Genomic DNA, 18,420 nt, shown 5'->3' on the forward strand with positions numbered 1-18,420 from the left:
TGGGTAGCGGCGTGGTGCATTTTGGGTAGGCTACCTAACGGTCATTGAAATTAATTGGATACAATGGACTCTGCTCTGATAGAAACGTTTCAACCGTTGGAAAGTTGCTGTTTTTTTTATTAACATGCATAGCGTGTGGCTTACTGACATCGGGGAAGTTGACTTGCAAGCTTTAATGTACAGTTACGCAAAGACTGTCACCACTAATCTCCGCCATTCAAATTGATCCGGTAATTTTTTTTTTTTTTCTTAAATCATTTATTTATAAACAAATGAAGCTTACAGGCTTTCAGAAATATTGAAATATACATCTGAGCGATCTCAAAAACAGAAAAGTGAAAAACCAACAACATAGACACATCATAGAACAATGGGGTCAAAAGAAAAAGTCATCATGTCATTATAAAGCGATACAGCCTTTTTAGAATTACAGCATTGTAACGAATCTTTAAAAGAAAGAAGTTCCTTTAGAAAAACAACAAAAGTTGGCTTAGTATGTCCAAATTTGCATTTATGAATGAAAAACTTTGCCATAACAGTCAAGTTATTCAAAGTAAATTGTTTCATCTTATTATCCATTATTACTCCAAATTTAATATCCATGTAATTTAACGGGGGACGGGTCCTGACTGTTGTTTGTGCATATGCACCAAACAGCAGTTCAGAGTACCCACCCTTTTTGGAGTCCTTGGAGGGTGTGCTGGAGAGCGCAGCGCAGCAGTGCACCATTAACACTGTGTATAGTGGCGATGGGGTGCTGCTGACCTCAACACGGGACGTCGTGAATCGGTGGGGGGGATACTTCGAAGACCTCCTCAATTCCACCGACACGTCTTCCTTTGAGGAAGTAGAGTCTGGGGACTCTGGGGTGGGCTCTCCTATCTCTGGGGTCGAAGTCACTGAGGTGGTTGGAAAGCTCCTCGGTGGCAGGGCCCCGGGGGTAGATGAGATCCGCCCGGAGTTCCTAAAGGCTCTGGATGTTGTGGGGCTGTCATGGTTGACACGCCTCTACAGCATCGCGTGGACATCGGGGACAGTGCCTCTGGATTGGCAGACCGGGGTGGTGGTCCCCCTTTTTAAGAAGGGGGACCGGAGGGTGTGTTCCAACTACAGAGGGATCACACTCCTCAGCCTCCCTGGTAAGGTCTATTCAGGGGTGCTGGAGAGGAGGGTCCGTTGGGAAGTCGAATCTCGGATTCAGGAGGAGCAGTGTGGTTTTCGTCCTGGCCGTGGAACAGTGGACCAGCTCTACACCCTCAGCAGGATCCTCGAGGGTGCGTGGGAGTTCGCCCAACCAGTCCACATGTGTTTTGTGGATTTGGAGAAGGCGTTCGACCGTGTCCCTCGGGGAATCCTGTGGGGGGTGCTTTGGGAGTACGGGGTACCGGGCCCCCTGATAAGGGCTGTTCGGTCCCTGTACGACCGTTGCCAGAGTCTGGTCCGCATTGCCGGCAGTAAGTCGGATTCGTTTCCAGTGAGGGTTGGACTCCACCAAGGCTGCCCTTTGTCACCGATTCTGTTCCTAATTTTTATGGACAGAATTTCTAGGCGCAGCCAAGGCGTTGAGGGGTTCCGGTTTGGTGACCTCAGCATTGCATCTCTGCTTTTTGCAGATGATGCGGTGCTATTGGCTGCATCAGGCCGGGATCTCCAACTCTCACTGGAGCGGTTCGCAGCCGAGTGTGAAGCGGTTGGGATGAAGATCAGCAACTCCAAATCCGAGACCATGGTCCTCAGTCGGAAAAGGGTGGCGTGTCCTCTCCGGGATGAGGTCCTGCCCCAAGTAGAGGAGTTCAAGTATCTTGGGGTCTTGTTCACGAGTGAGGGTAGGATCGAGCGAGAGATCGACACTGGCAGATCGGTGCAGCGTCTGCAGTAATGCGGACTCTGTTTCGGTCCGTCGTGGTGAAGAAGGAGCTGAGCCAGAAGGCAAAGCTCTCGATTTACCGGTCGATCTACGTTCCAACCCTCACCTATGGTCACGAGCTGTAGGTCGTGACCGAAAGAACGAGATCCCGGATACAAGCGGCCGAAATGAGTTTCCTCCGCAGGGTGTCCGGGCTCTCCCTTAGAGATAGGGTGAGAAGCTCAGTCATCCGGGAGGGACTCAGAGTAGAGCCGCTGCTCCTCCGCGTTGAGAGGAGCCAGCTGAGGTGGCTCGGGCATCTGCTTCGGATGCCTCCTGGACGCCTCCCTGGGGAGGTGTTCCGGGCATGTCCCACCGGCGGGAGGCCCCGGGGACGACCCAGAACACGCTGGAGAGACTATGTCTCTCGGCTGGCCTGGGAACGCCTTGGGATCCCGCCGGAGGAGCTGGTTGAAGTGGCTGGGGAGAGGGAAGTCTGGGTTTCCCTCCTAAAGCTGCTGCCCCCGTGACCCGACCTCGGATAAGCGGAGGAAGATGGATGGATGGATGTAATTTAACGACGCAATACCCAAATTGTTAGTAACAGCCCATACACAGAAGCTGTCCCAAAAAAGCTTTGTAAAGATACAAGTGAAAAACAAATGTTCGTCTGTTTCAGTGTTACTGATACAAAAGGTACATTTATTGTCCTCAATGTTAAATTTAGAATGCAAAAATTCCTTACAGGGATAGATATTGTTAATATTTTTAAATTGTACTTCTTTAGCTTTAGGTGGAATGGGGAAACTTATGTATTGGCATCTAATTGATTTAACATTAGAATTTGTAAATTTTTCCATAAAGGGAAACATTTATTAGTTAATATTCCTCTAAGCAGTTTGTTATTACATTTTTTGTCCACAAAGAGACAAGTTTGGACAGGTAAAGAGCGCACACAAGGAACCGTATGCGAGTATATCAGCGAGCCTTTCAAAATACAGTACATATTAGAGCTTGCGGAATTGCATTAATAACATCAGAAAATAGTTGGACTGAGCAAGCTATATTGTATTTATGCTGGAAAGCATCAAAGCTAAGTAAATTCCCTCTGTCATCCATTAAGTGTAGAACTGACCATATGCCATGATCGGCCCATTTTTTGAAATAGAATGATTTTATCTTTATGAGGATATATCTGTTGTTCCATAATGGAGTATTATGGGGTGTAAAATTCTGATTGTATATTAATTTCCAGTATTGTAGGACTTGTTCATGAAATTTGGACAATTTTATGGGCAATTTGGATAAATCAATATCACATTTTAAAAGGAATTGGATGCCACCTACTGCAGAGAAAATTTTGGAGGGGAGGTTAAACCACACTGTATCCATATGACCAATAAAATTTTGTAACCATTTTAATTTTAGAACACCGTTCATTGGATCAAAATTAATAGCATTCAGACCACCTTACTCCAAAGATCTGACAACATCATTTTTCCTTATGTAATGATGTCTATTTTTCCAAATGAAATAGAAATTATTTTGACTGACTTTTCTAACAACATTCTGTGGAACTTGAAGGGAGTATGCAGGGTAAATAATTCTTGAGAGTCCCTCCATTTTAGACAGCAAAAGCCTACCAAATATGCAGAGGTCCCTTTGCATATATTTAAAATACCTTTACGTACTCTTCTTTATCATATTATCAAAATTATATTTAACTAGATCGTCTGGATTTTTTGAAATAGTAATTCCTAAATATTTGACTTTTTTTTTTTTTTTTTTTTTACAGGTATACCATACAGTGAAATTTGGGGGTGGTCATGAATAGGCATTAATTCCCACTTATCAATATTTAAGTGAATGCCAGAGGCTTTTGAGAAGCGGCTGATCACCTGAAGAGCAATAGGAATTTGCGTCTCGTTTTTAAGGAACAGGGTGGTATCATCTGCAAGTTGACTTATAGCTAGTGTGTAGCCCAACATATTTAATGTCTTCACAATTCTTAATCATAATGCTGAGAATTTCGGCCACCATGATGAACAGCAAGGGTGACACCAGACACCCTTGACGAATACCTCTTTGTACATTGAAATGTTTACATGTGCCAAAAGGAAGCAGGACATAACTATTAATGTCACTATACATCATTTGAATTAAATGACAGAAGGGAGACCCAAAACCAAAATAATGTAACACGTCCAGCATAAAAGAATGCTCAACCCGATCAAATGCCTTACAAAAATCCAAGAAGAAAATGAAACCATTATCTTCAATTTTTTCTCGATAATCTATTAGGTCTAAAACTAATCTGATGTTGTTGTGTATAGAGCGCCCTCAAGAAAACCCGATTGAGATTCACTTATAATTTGTGAGAGACCGTTTTTCAGCCTGTTAGCCACAACATGAGCTAACAATTTGTAATCGACATTGAGTAAGGTTACTGGCCTTAAGTTGTTTAAGAATGTTTTATCTTTGCCACTTTTAGGGATCAACGAAATAAGACCTTGTTTCATGGTGGTCATCAAAGATTTGTTCCTAATACACTCTTGTATGGCAAAAAAGAAAAGGTCTTTTATATCATCCAAAAGTGTTTATAGAAAACTGCCGATAGACCATCCTGTCCCGGAGATTTCCCTAAAGAGAGGTGTTTAACAGCTGTATCAAGCTCAAACAATTCAATGTCAGAGTCACAAATGTTCTTAAAGTCCAGGCTGACGGTTGGAAGATTATGCTTGATACTGTTCAAAAGAGACAAGTCTCTGTCTCCAGATGTTGGTGTATAAAGCTCCTTATAAAACCAGTAGACCTCATCAGAAATAGTTTTAGAGTGCATGCATTCGACATCGTTGATCACGAGAGTGTTGATAAGGTTCCTTTCTTGTCTCCTCTTTTCTAGATCACAAAAGTATGCCGTGTTACGTTCACCTTCTTCAATCCATTTGGCTCGTGATCTGATGAAGGCTCCCCTGGCTCTCCTAGAACTTACTTCATCCAATTTAGATTTCAGATTTATGAAGGACGCCTTGTCTGAATCCGACATGATAGTTTACTTGCAATAGTCATCCAATTCTTGAATTAATTTACATTCTTGCTCCCTTCCCAGATAGCAAAATGTGGTTGAATCAACGTTGAAATATAGTTCGGCTTAAGTGTTGAATCTACGTTGAGATCTAACGTTTAAATTATACAGAAAGCGCAAGGTTGATAAAATGTTGAGTCAACGTTTGCTTTCCAACCATATATCACTCAATATCAATGTCCTTTCAACCATAATCTAAATGAGAATCTACATGCATCTTTGGTTGATTTTACATTGAATTCTAACGTTTAAATTAAACAGAAAGCGCAGGGTTGATAAAATGTTGAGTCAACGTTTGCTTTTCAACCATAAATCACACAATATCAATGTCGTTTCAACCATCATCTAAATCAGAATCTACATGTATCTTTGGTTGATTTTACATTGAATTCTAACATTTAAATTATACAGAAAGTGCAAGGTTGATAAAATGTTGAGTCAACGTTTGCTTTGTAACCATATATCACACAATATCAATGTCGTTTCAACTATCATCTAAATCAGAACCTACATGCATTTTTATAGTGAATTAATGTGAGGAATAAATGTTTTAAGTTAATCATCATTTACATTGGAATTTACATCTAAATGTACATTATTATTATTACTATTATCATGCACATTAATATAGAACTACTTTTTTAAACTAACAAAAAATATTGGGCTAGTCCACTAGAAGAAAAAAAGTTACCGTATGTTTTTCACCTAGTGTTTCTGCAGATGTCTTACAACTTACTTGGATGTATTATTAGCTTGTTGATTTCCCTAACCATACTTCCCCATATGTATGAAAATCTTAGGACAGAAAATATGTTTAATATTCAAACATTTATTAGAAATCAAAACACAGTACTTTGTAACTGAATTCTGGGGAGAATGGAGGCAAAGAAAATAACACCCGTTTGGTTTCTGCCTCAAATAATGTTTGTTTTTATTGTATTATTCTTTTTCTTGACAAAGGAATGAAATAAACATGAAATGAACTGTAGGAACATCAGTGTATAAAGCGGTAACCATTTCACTTTGACTGTACGTCAGTCCATAAAAAGACACACTAAATTTGACTTGCGTTCGCAGTTGCGTCCAAGGCACTAGCATTGCTTGGGATGCCACCGTTACGCTCATGAGCAAAACGCAGCCAATGCTTAACAGTAACACCAAAGTCCTGCTGAGTCAGTGTACGGTCAAGCTGTCGAGCAGCAACTGAAAGACAAGATTACAAAAGAGAAGAGAGTTAGTATCCAATACAATTTATTGTTTTAGAAAAAAAGCTGTTCTGTTGTTACAGTAACTATCAGTAAGTATTAAGTAACACTTTTTTGTTGAATTTGACAATGTTGGTAAATACATGCGATGTCAATATAAAAACCACTGTAGATTTATTTTAGTTAATTAGGACAATTACAGAATGTTGAATGTGCAATGTAACTAGCTACTAGCATGAAAGTGTGTCGTGTATAGTTAGGTACATTGTTTATTTTATTTTCTAGTTTTACGACGACTTAAAGAGGGTAATGGTCAGAGGCCATTGTTCAAATTAATAGCACAAAAGGAAAATGAAGTCTGGTTATTTGGAACGTCGATAACTCGCTGTCTAGCTGGTGAAATTTAGAAGCTTCGGAGCGAGGACAGCATAAAGATGAAAAGGTAAGGGGAGTAGCGGTGAAGAAAAAAAAAATACTGATTTTTACTGAGCTAAAGAAAATAATGTTGACATAATTTATTAGAAATGATTGACTTGTTTTGATAGCCACTGCTGTTGCAGGCAAACCTCGTGTTCCAATAAAATATTTTGCAAATATATCGAGTTGCGTATGCCTAAGCCAGGTCATGCTGCACCTCCACAAATAATGGTGCGACTAAATCCTGTGCTGTGCGAGCAACCAAAAATGTTACTCGCACCAGTGCTAGTAGTGGAAAAGTTAGTGTAGAGCCCTGGCCTGATGGAGTCCATCTTGACTGCAATATATTAATGAAAAGACAAAGATACATATACTAATTGCTGTTTTTGTGAAGTATCAATGATGTTTTTTTTTGTTTGTTTTTTCATTGATTTCGGAATTGACCATTCTCTAATTAATAGATAAATAATGTCTATGTGGAGCCGCACTTTTAAAATGTGTCTTTTCTTAGTGTTTTTTTTAAAGCTTTTTCTGGGAATTTTCAGTCATTCAAAAATATTTTTGGACAATTCAAAACAATTTTTCAGTTATACAAAAATGTTTTCGGAGAGTCAAACCCTTATTACGAGGTTTCGGGTATTGGAAGGATTCTGACTCCATACCCCAGGTGGAGTGATTTTACACAACAAAAGAAAGCAGCTCAGAACATTCTGCTCAAAAACAACTCTGTGTTGTAATAAGTAGTTTACATAGGCGATAACTCACCAAACATACAGTCTTGCATCACTGTCTCCTTGAATGCCTTCTTGCCAATGCAACACTTGTCTTGCTTCCCTGCCCAGTTGTATTCATTTAACAGCCCAGGGCATTTGTCATCACAGTTGCCATCATCCGTCTGATTAGGTTGTCCGAATTGGTGCCTTCAACGACGGCCAGGTGATTAATCTATGAGAGACGACATTATTATTATTATTAATTTAATTTTTGCACTCAACTTTTGTTGATAGAATTCTCCCGATGCCTGAAGATTTTACTTATTATTTTAAGTAAATTACATAACCTTTACTAAATTTTGCAATATTCATATACATCACCCCCTCTCCACCCCCCAGATGACTAACTAAATAACTAAATGACTAAAACTGAAAATAAAAATAATACATTTGTATTTCATTTTTGAATTGTATATTTTTCATCCGTTTTTACTTTCACTTTTAGTAATTTACTTATTTATTTAGTCATTTATTTATTTAGGCATTTATTTATTTTGAATTTTGGCAGTTTTCGTCCTCCATAATTATGCCTTACAAATTGGTAAAAAAATAAAAATAAAATAAAAAAAGTGTGCTAAGATTTATGATGATTTGGTTCTACAACAGTGACCTTTGAAAAACTTACCAACTACGAATACAGTATTTCCCTTTCTTCCGGTTGGTCCCCAAGCACCGCAAAAAGGGTTGCCTGAAACAAACAGAAGACCCTGTTCAACATTTTTTTTCACAATGTGATTGTGTTCTTTCATAATCATAGTAGTTATTATTACTCACAAGTTAAATTAACAATGGGTCTAGGTACCTGTTGTAGAGCTGTAATTGTGTTTGTAGTCTTGAAAAAGTGAGTTGTGCACCTAAACAATATCAACAACACAGCATGTAAGTTTCAAACTTACTGTACAAGTCAGCAATGTGTTACCGCAATAATATCATCACAATCATGTAGTACACTGCGCAGAATCATTTACCTGTCTTGCGCTACTCCTCAGAATGGATTTTGTGGACAGAACATTTTGAAGAAACACTCAGAGCCTGAAACCTGAGCACAACCGATATTCTATTAATTATTATGTTATCTTATATTATGAATTCTGAAAACATACCAACATTACCTTAAAAAAATTTGCACTTTGCCCTCTTCCTCCTTATAGGTAAGACAGACCTCTGCATGTTCTCCTTCCCCATTAAACCTGTGCCAAGTTATATTCTCTGTCACTAATTTCAACATTTGGATGTGGTGAAAGGTAGTTCACCTAAGCTTTCTTCAGATTCTTAGAAATGAATATTTTGAGTGTTTGTTCACTTGTTTACTTACCAAAGAGGTTCACCAAGCTCTGGCCAAGGTACAACATGCCTTCTTAGTTTGAATAAGTAGTAAATTACTAATTAGCCATCTGGTTTCGAAGACGCTGGCACCACCTGTACGCCATGTGACTCGTCAAAACAGCACAAGTAACCTGTACATCAACAGACAACAAATGATATTAAAAGCAACAAAGTACAACATTTACACCTTTGTTTTATTACAGTGTGAAAAAAATTTGTTCATTATAGGCTCAATAATTAGTAATTACTAAAAAAATACTTTTACTTCCCTCAACAAATAAATATCCTGAAGCATGATTCGACTAGATTTCGTGATGAATTAAGTTATATACAGAAGTTAAACAAATTACAGATAAACCTTACATTACTATACAAGTGGACTTAATTTACTTTAAAAACTAAACCTAAAAGAAAACGCTATTCAATGTTCTATCTTCAACTGTTAAACCAGCCTGTTAAAAACGACTGAAAAAAGATACATTCTTCATGTAAACGCTCCTGTAGCGCTTCAGTGCAGTTCGTTAGCTTACTAGCATATCAGCAACATAGCACACAGATAGGCTTGTAGTAACTCATTGTTAAGAGGCCGTCGGAATTAGCAACTTAGCTTCAACGTTTAGGATCATTCGAAACAATTTCTTCACTAAAACCACCTCTAAAGACCAAATATGCTTAGCGACCCAACTGACAATGGACATGGTGATACATATTTGTTTTATTTAATGTAACTTTTACCGACCTGAAACACAGAACGTCGACGTTTGGATTCCCGCTCTTAGCACGACTGTCGGCAATTTGAAATTCTTCTTCTTCTACGCTGTGTATGACTGTGTGTGTCAGTCTGGTTAGTAGCATGTCCCGCCATCTAGTGGCGTACTGTGGAACAGCGATCCAATAACGTTAGAAAGTACAGTAGATATTTAAATCAACTCGATGAAATTAAAATTGTATGAGATATATAATAGATTTTTAAAACATAACCTGGGAAATGTGTGTAACGCATAAGTCATTCCTCTTTTGTATTTTTTTAATATAATATTATGCACACAATGTACATATCACACAGCACTATAAAAAATACATAATTCAAGCTCTGCATATTTTACAATACAAGCTGAATATTATCCCAGAACAATGTAATATTTGGTGCTAGTGATAATTTGGTACCTTTTTATATGATTATACTCGCAGAGTTGCGTCTCAATAAAATAGCTTCATTACAATATTGCCCCCTAAAAGCTTTACCTCTGAATCAGATTTCCACTAAATGTAAATAATTATCTCTTTCATATGAATATTCAGAGTTGTTTTTATTTTAGAATTGTTAGACTTAAAGTTTATGCGTTGCAGGTTGAAACAAAACTGGTCAGATAAAATGAGATTTTCTCTGATCAGCCAGTGAGTGCACCTAACTAAATATTATGGCATTGAAACTATTAACGGGAAAATTTAGATAACCACAAACGCACGCACGCACACACCAATGTCTGTGAAGTCAATTCAGTAGTTGTGTCAATATGAAGCCATAAAATATCAAATGTAAAACATAGGAAAATTAAATACTTACCCTTGAATCGCTACAAAGAAATGGTGAACGCACGTTCGAAGAACTTCTCTCTGGAAGCTTCATGAAAGTTCGTTCACAGAATTCACACACAAACTTTGATTGTTTGACCAGAAACATATTGAAATGTCTGTGTGATGATGTATTAAAATTCTTCTTAACATCTGTTATGCAAATAAGTATGTGTAAAAAAATGTGTGTAGAAAAAATAAATAAATCTGAAACTGCATTTAAGAGTGGGACAAGACTGGCTATACATATGTGGCCCAGAGTTGTAAATTGATAGCTGGGCCAGATGCGTCACACAGCAACTGGCCCACATCCTGTTTGCCAGAGTCAAGCCAGTGCCACCTTTGCTGCTCCTGGGCCATGTTCGGCCCACATGCCTTATGCCAGTGTCGACTGAATGCCACCTGTGCCGGACTTATGCCGGATGTGGGCACATATTTTTGATGACTGGGCTGAAATGCACAAACTAGAAACTCTAACGTGTACAGTTTATTTGGTGGAAATGCCAGGTGTTTCGAGTACATTCAAATAATTTACAAGTTTTGCAAATACAGTGTTCCCTCGTTTTCCGCTGGGGTTAGGTACCAAAAAATACCCGCAATAAATGAAATCCGCAAAGTAGTTAGCTTTATGTTTTATATTTATTATAAATGTTTAAAGACTCTAACACCCCCCACCCACACACCTGTCCCCAGAATACTTCCCCTCCCCCTCTCCTAGTCAATTTCTCAGCTGAAGGAAAAAAAAAACGAGAAGGGCAAACATAGATTCAACGTTAATTAAACATTGACCTTTCAAACGTTTTAATTCAACCAAAATACAACGTTGATTCAATGTTATCTTTTAAACACAAACTTCAATGTTAACATAATGCTGTTGAATCAATGTTGATTGACCAATCAATCTTCAACCGTAACCAAAAATCATCCATTTTAACCCTAATTCAACGTTGAATAAACATCTTTTGCTATCTGGGTTATGACCCTACTTCTCTCCTTTCCAAATTGTATTGAGACCTGCCTGACCTTAAATTTAAAAAATTCCCATCTACAACAATAGCTACCAATAGTTACATCATATTTAATTTCCAAAATTAAATCCTTAATCACATCACAATAGACCTGGCTGTTCAGCAAATCTGCATTTAATTTCCAATAAACATTTCTCTTATTAGATGTAATATTTGGTTTTAGTTTAACAGACAATAGACAATGATCAGTTAAGGGTGCAGTGGATAAAGTTACCTCTGAGGTGTGGGAGACCAATTCTGGGGCAGCTAACCATAAGTAAATTCTTGATCTTATTGCTCCATTAGGTTTTATCCAAGAGTACTGTCTAACATTAGGACTTTTTGACCTCCAGATGTCAATCAATGAAAACGAATTACAAAATTCAAGCAAGGTGGAATTAAAGTGAGTATCCGTGAATTTTGTTGGATATCTGTCTAGGTAATCGTCAGGTGCTATATTAAAATCTCCTCCAAACAATATCAGATCTGTGTGGTATAACTGTATTGAGACACAAGCAACAATTTCCTGCAAGAAACTCTTATTCTGGGTGGTATTATGATAGCCATAGACATTCGTTAGAATTATGTATACGTTATCAACTTTTAACACAGCAGTCAGCCAGTGACCATTGTCATCTGCTTTATACTCAATATATATATTATATATTTTTAAAAAGAAAAAAGAAAAAAGGGGGAGTTGGTTGGAAGACAAACTAAGTGGAAGCTACGGTATGTTTTTGATTGAAACAGTAGTCGATCACTACTTTCATGGTGTAAATGTCATTCATTAAATCGTTTGTGTCCGGATATAATAGTCTTGCTGTATATCGAAGTCTCCAAGCTATCTTAGCTTGCTAGCTGCTAACAAACAGACCGCACGTCGATCACTACTTTCATGGTGTAAATTATCATTCATTAAATCGTTTGTGTCCGGATATAATAGTCTTGCTGTGTATCGAAGTCTCCAAGCTATCTTAGCTTGCTAGCTGCTAACAAACAGACCGCACGTCGATCACTACTTTCATGGTGTAAATTATCATTCATGAAATCGTTTGTGTCCGGATATAATAGTCTTGCTGTGTATCGAAGTCTCCAAGCTATCTTAGCTTGCTAGCTCCTAACAAACAGACCGCACGTTTCAAACACATTCCTCAGCAGAGATCAAGCCTGAGTTAAAGTGTTATGGTAGTCGTGCTAAATCGTTAACTTTTTGTTCAAAATTACTTGAATACTTATGCAAAAACAAGTATGAATGATTGTTTAACTAAAGATACTATATGGCACATTCTGTCAGGTTGGGGTGTAGGATGGAGGACCCAAATGAAGGAAGCAGCAACAGCAAGGCAGCGATGCAGTCAAAAAGTGGATTTACGTGAGTAAAAAGGCAAAAAAAAGATACTTGGCAAAAATAACAAAATTAACAAATGTCCAAAAACAAATTAAAGCAACCAGAAACACAGCAACACGAGGACAACAGGGCATGGCATGGGTGTGACAGCAACAAAGACTCGACAAGGACTAAACGAAAGCAAGGAACTAAATACACATGGTAACAAATCAACAAGAGACACCTGGGCAAGACACAAGTGGCTTGGGGAGCTGATTAGGCAACAAGTAAAGGAGGGCATGAACAAACTTGACGAGACATTGACAAAAGGAGACACACAAGAAAAACATGACCCATAAACTAAACCAAAACACAGACCATGGCACATTCATCACGTCTGTCTGAAATTTACAGAGATTAATGTTATGACCCACTGTATATGAAAAAGAGAAAAACTACCTGATATAAAATTATCCGAGCATATCCTCGTACTTTTTGTGGGTGCAAATTAGTTGTGTCATAGTTTCGCTCTAGCCACTGTGGTCGTCTTTCACTCCTCAGTCTTCCGCCTGGTTTAGAATCACTGCCGGCAGCCGAAATAATGATATCATCTCTCTTTGCGCCATTAGAGCATCGTAGGCCACGCACAAGTTCACCATAGCATTGGTCGCTGATTTATCAACTGTTTGACCTACTTTCTAGGTCACATTGATTGTTTTCTAATTCACTCCCATTGACACCCTGCCCTCCACCGCAAGGCGCCTACTAAAACGTGATGTCACACTAGAAGGATCTATAGGACGGGTCTTATCCAGAAATATGAAATGCCAGAAATCCGGCACTGTGCCGCAGTATTTTAAGTCCTGGGTCCAGCAGGTTCAGACACAGCAATGTGCCCACTTACAGATCCAGGTCACGGCAGAGTGGGGGCTCAAGGCGCACTGGCAGATCCAGGTCCAGGTCACACCAGAGGGGGGGCTCAAGGCACACTGGCAGATCCAGGTCAAAGCAGAGTGGGGCCTCAAGACGCACTGGCAGATCCAGGTCCAGGTCACAGCAGAGTGGGGACTCTAGGCGCACTGGCAGATCCAGGTCCAGGTCACAGCAGAGGGGGGGCTCAAAGTGCACTGGCAGATCCAGGTCCAGGTCACAGCAGAGTGCGGGCTCAAGGCACACTGGCAGATCCAGGTCCAGGTCACAGCAGAGTGGGGGCTCAAGGCGCACTGGCAGATCCAGGTCAAGGCAGAGTGGGGGCTCAAGGCGCACTGGCAGATCCAGGTCCAGGTCAAGGCAGAGTGAGGGCTCAAGGCGCACTGGCAGATCCAGGTCCAGGTCACAGCAGAGGGGGGGCTCAAGGCGCACTGGCAGATCCAGGTCCAGGTCAAGGCAGAGTGGGGGCTCAATGCGCAGCAGCAGGCCCAGGTCACAGTATGGTGATGTTCTGAGGAACACTGGCCAACCCAGGCCTGACAGGTCCCATCATAGTGATCTGACCAGCCCCCCGTATCACAGGCCAAAGCATGGTAAGCTATTTGGTTAAGAGCACTTTGCAATTCACTTTTTTTTTTCTGATGCACTCCTGATTGTTTTATTTTTCTTTTCTTTTGAAAAGTTTGGCCTCTCTTAATTTCTCAAACATTGCGTGTTACAGATGCAGAAACTGATGGAAAATGGACATTCCCATTGCCTTGGGGTGGTAAGTGTTGATTTATTGGCATTGCTGTTCTGATTTGTACATGTTGGATATCATAATACTGCAATTGGCTGGCAACCGGTCCAGGGTGCACCCCGCCTACTACCCAGAGCCAGCTGAGGTAGGCTCCAGCACCCCCCACGACCCTTGTGAAGAATAAGCGGTCAAGAAAATGGATGGATGGACTCATGGATGGATATCATAATAAACTTAGGTTAGATATCAAACTATGATCAGATTTTCTTGTTTCATCTAAATGTAGCTACTGGTGTGAAGGGCTCTATTATGTCATAACTAACCTTTAACACTATGTACCATATTGATGACAAACACGGACACTGATTACAATAATTGTGAACCAGCCATCTAATGGGCTCGACACACGGGAGGCGACAAATGACAGCGAAATACTGTACGTGTAACTCAACGCCTCTCAGGTCAAACAACACACGGGACGTGATAAGCAGCCGTGATAGCGGCAGCAACAGAAGTCGCTCTCTTGTTTACAACAGATCTAAACATATTTATTGTCACTACAGTATGTAATTCCAGTATGAAGATCCATCCGTCCGTTTCCTGAACCTCACAAGCGTCACTTCAGAATGTAGTTTTATTATTATTATTATTATTATTATTGGGCGGCACGGTGGCTGACTGGTTAGCACGTTCGCCTCCCAGGCAACCAGTTCAGAGTGTACCCCTCCTACTGCTTGAAGTCGGCTGGGATAGGCTCCAGCACCCCCGCGACCCTTATGAGGAGTTGGCGGTTAAGAAGGTGGATGGATGGATTCTTATCATTAACTGTTCCAAAAACAGTAAAGAAAACTTCCCGGACAAATTAACCTCAGAGGTGTCAAAGTCTGGTCCTCGAGGGCCTGAGTTATGCGTGTTTTAGAGCAGTGGTGTCCAAACAACGGCCTGGGGGCCATTTGCGGCTCGGCATTTGACTCGGTTCAAATAAAATAAACAAAACAAATATGTTTGGAGATGGTCAAAGAAAGAATGGAGGGTATCGAAAACAGGTGCCATTAAAGGTTATTTTAGTTAACTAAAAATAAAATTCAAAAAACAATATTGTTACTGAAATAAAATAAAAACGAAAAGGCTTTTTAAAAAACGAAAACTATCTGAAACTACATTTTAGGTTTACAAAACTAACTAAAACTAACTATAATTATAGCAAACATGTCCATCGTTTTAGTCTTTGGTATTAATTGAATGCCTTAGCCTTTGGGGATGATTTTAAATATGATTTTAAGTAGATTTATTTTGGTATTAACCGGAATAATGATGTTTAAAAGTATGTCACACAGAAGTGACGTATTCGAGCAGCAGCCAATAGAAAAGCACCTTCAGATGATGTTGCTCCCATGGTGTTTCTTTTTTAAATATTGCGCACAAGTAAAACACATTTTTTTAAAAACAAAAAAACAAAAACAAAACATACTAATACTGAAACTAACAAGGTAAACTAAAACTAAGCATTTTTTTTTAAAGAACTAAACAAATAAAAACTAACAGAACCACCCTGAAAACTAATAAAAACTAGCTAAAATGAAAAATTCCAAAACTATAATAACCCTACTGCCATATTAAAAATAAATCGGTTTATATACTGTAGCATTTTTCTAAATATGCAAAAGCACAAATAACTTTTTTTATACAATTTTTAGGACCAAACACAACTTCTCTTCATAATATTATGTGGCCCTTGCGTCCTTCTGATTTTCTGTATGTGGCCCTCAAATGAAAAAGTTTGGACATCCCTGTTTTAGACGTTTCCCATGTTCAACACAGCTTATTCATATTTAAGCTCATCAGCAAGCTCTGCAGGAAGCTGATAATTATCGTGATCATTGAATCAGGTGTGTTGGAATAGAAGAAACCCTGAAAAAAATGCAGGACTCAGGCCCTCGAGGACCGGATCTTGACGCATGTGAATTAACCCTGTAACAACAAACTCCCACGCACCGGCCTTTTTGTTGACGGAAACCATTACGTGAAGTATGGTTCAAAATGATTACAAAAATATGTTTACAAACTGATAGTCGGACAGTGCTAAAATTAAATTAGCTCCTCCATTTTGCTGGATAGCCCACTGTGTAGCGTGCCCTTCGTTAATTGGCTAATCAACGAAACTTTAGCTGATTGGTTGCAGGCACCGGCGACAGCGACAAAAGTTGAACATTTTTCAACTTTCTAGAATCGCGTCACAGGCGTCCACCTCTACGTGTACGAGCGCTAAATTTCACATGCACAATCTCGCGTCGGCCAGGGGGAGGCGATTCTCGCCTTGTCGCCCTGCTTCCATAGGAAATGAATTGAGAGTGACGTTTCCTCCTTTGTAAGGTGCCCATAACCTTGCCATTCTAAGATAACCTTTGTCATCAACTTGTGTATTTATTTCAGTGTATCAGAAGAAGGTCTTAGATTTGCTGGGTGAGCTTCGCAATGAGTCTAAACATACACAACCTGCCCCTTCGGCCATTCACACCATGGAGACCATGGAAGATTTTGAGAGAGAGGAGCAACATCTCTGTGAAAAGCAAGCCTTTGATGCCCTGGTAGGTTTTTGAAATAAAAAAATATATGGACTTTGTCATAACACAATGCAGTGCTCTCAGACCGTTACACCACTCTGTAGAGTGTCACGCACGTTTTCCAACAGGTGCTGCAACTTGCAAGAATTGGGGGAAAAGATACCAAGGACTGTGTCAACAAAATCCTTGACAAGTACGTTTGTAGTTTTTACCTTTCAGTGGGGCTGCCAAGAATAGTCGATTAGTCATGACGACGTCGACGATCAAAACCGTTGAAAATTAATACGTATAGGGGATGAGTCGTTTATATGTATTTATATGTAAATGTATTTGACGTTTTTTCTATATATACACAACTACTGGTGATTAGTCAACTGAAAAAAAAATAGTCGTTTGTGGCAGCCCTACTTATTAAACACATTTGCATTATGAGTTTCTGATCCTTCTCTAGTAGTAGCATAAAATAATGTCTGAACTGTTTCAACAATTTTCATCTATTATGACTAATTGTATAGACCAGCTCGGCTTATGAACTGTGTAATGTTTCTAAATATATCACTGACATTGATTTATAAGTATCATTTATTTTTTTAAGGCTCTTCACGAATGGTCTGATGGCAAAATTTAATATGAAGGGGAAGGGGAAAAAGGGCAAGAAGCCTTTGGAGAAGACTCACGTTTATAAAGCAATACAAGGTAAGGCCAACTAATGTTGAAAAAAGAAAGCACCATAGCTACCTTTAACATTTACTATAATATTTAGGCAACCTATATTTGAGTTGCATTTTATGTATGAAAAGTGCTACATATAGTTTGAATTTGTTTTGATATTTGCAGTCAAACATGGGGATGGTGTATGACTGCAGATTGCCGCCATTCACTTGAATTGTCTTTTCTACTTGTGCAGATGGCGTCATGAAGTTTGATGCTACAGCAACGGAGGGCTACATAAGGCATTGTGCCTCTCAACACTTGAAACATGCACCACAACGACAGGGAGGTGGAGGTTTTTCATCACTGACAAACAGCGCAGCGGAGCCTGTTTTACTACAGTTCAATTCAAATGAAAAAATGAGAAGAGATTGAATTGTTGTTCATTAGTAAATTATAGATACATTAAGTTATTTCAGTTTATTTAAGTAATTTTGATCAGTCTAAATCCCATTGGATTGTTTTTGTCTTAATTGAAACGTGGCTATCCTTGGTTATACAATTACACAAAAGTCAAAATTTTAATTGTCAGTTCCAGATATGGAAAGGCTTTGTGTATTGTTGCTGTCACGCCCAGACTGTTTTACTGAATTATGAAAACATGAAAAAAAATAAGTATCGTATCGCTTTAATTTGTTTTGATTTATGCAGTCCAACATGGGGATGGTGTATGACGGTGTATCGTAACGCATTCACCTAAAATGTACAATCAGGTGCTGAAAACGCATTTGGAGGCATAAAAAGCTCACAATAATAGGTGTTTTTCCACCAACAATCCCAGCAACTTTGAGTTCTGGGTAAAGGGAGTTCTTGGTTGTAAAAGTTCAGCAGGGAATTTAGAGTTGTGCTTCCCAGCTGTCTTAGAGTTCTCGGTAATTAATTCAAATGAGTTTGATTGAGCCCAGCTAATGTAAA

General features: G+C 39.3%; 1 protein-coding gene and 1 long non-coding RNA gene across 10 annotated transcripts; one reads left to right on the forward strand and one right to left on the reverse strand.

Moving 5' to 3' along the window:
- The first annotated feature begins 13 nt into the window (after positions 1-13).
- On the forward strand, positions 14-18,072 carry LOC144031129 (uncharacterized). 6 transcript variants are annotated; one of them, XM_077537916.1, is made up of 9 exons: positions 8,295-11,637; positions 12,529-12,606; positions 13,468-13,515; positions 13,936-14,084; positions 14,213-14,257; positions 16,664-16,818; positions 16,923-16,987; positions 17,390-17,490; positions 17,702-18,072. In XM_077537916.1, exons 1-9 carry the CDS (start codon positions 11,588-11,590, stop codon positions 17,878-17,880), a joined length of 870 nt encoding a protein of 289 aa, XP_077394042.1. In that variant the 5' UTR covers positions 8,295-11,587; the 3' UTR covers positions 17,881-18,072. The 6 variants fall into 6 exon arrangements, with proteins under 6 accessions (XP_077394041.1, XP_077394042.1, XP_077394038.1 ...); XM_077537912.1 differs by having other exon boundaries at positions 8,295-11,511; positions 11,588-11,637; positions 13,468-14,084; XM_077537915.1 differs by lacking the exon at positions 8,295-11,637 and adding an exon at positions 14-230 and having other exon boundaries at positions 13,468-14,084.
- Positions 5,833-9,453, reverse strand: LOC144031134 (uncharacterized). 4 transcript variants are annotated; one of them, XR_013287449.1, is made up of 8 exons: positions 9,392-9,453; positions 8,642-8,783; positions 8,439-8,516; positions 8,295-8,365; positions 8,129-8,180; positions 7,952-8,014; positions 7,319-7,473; positions 5,833-6,134 (listed from the first exon to the last, which is right to left on the reverse strand). It is a non-coding gene; the product is annotated as an uncharacterized LOC144031134 (long non-coding RNA). The 4 variants fall into 4 exon arrangements; XR_013287448.1 differs by having other exon boundaries at positions 7,319-7,498; XR_013287451.1 differs by having other exon boundaries at positions 8,101-8,180.
- Positions 18,073-18,420: the final 348 nt, after the last annotated feature.

This window comes from Festucalex cinctus, chromosome 12 (genome assembly GCF_051991245.1).
Source record: "Festucalex cinctus isolate MCC-2025b chromosome 12, RoL_Fcin_1.0, whole genome shotgun sequence".
In the NCBI taxonomy this organism is placed as follows: domain Eukaryota; kingdom Metazoa; phylum Chordata; class Actinopteri; order Syngnathiformes; family Syngnathidae; genus Festucalex; species Festucalex cinctus.

Excerpts from the sequence above, each read along its gene's own strand:
- LOC144031129 (XM_077537911.1), top strand. The coding sequence starts at position 11,588 with ATGTCAATCAATGAAAACGAATTACAAAATTCAAGCAAGGTGGAATTA. Across the intron at positions 11,638-12,528 it reads TCAAGCAAGGTGGAATTAAA|GTTGGGGTGTAGGATGGAGG; the intron begins GTGAGTATCCGT and ends ACATTCTGTCAG. Across the intron at positions 12,607-13,467 it reads CAGTCAAAAAGTGGATTTAC|ATCCAGGTCACGGCAGAGTG; the intron begins GTGAGTAAAAAG and ends GCCCACTTACAG.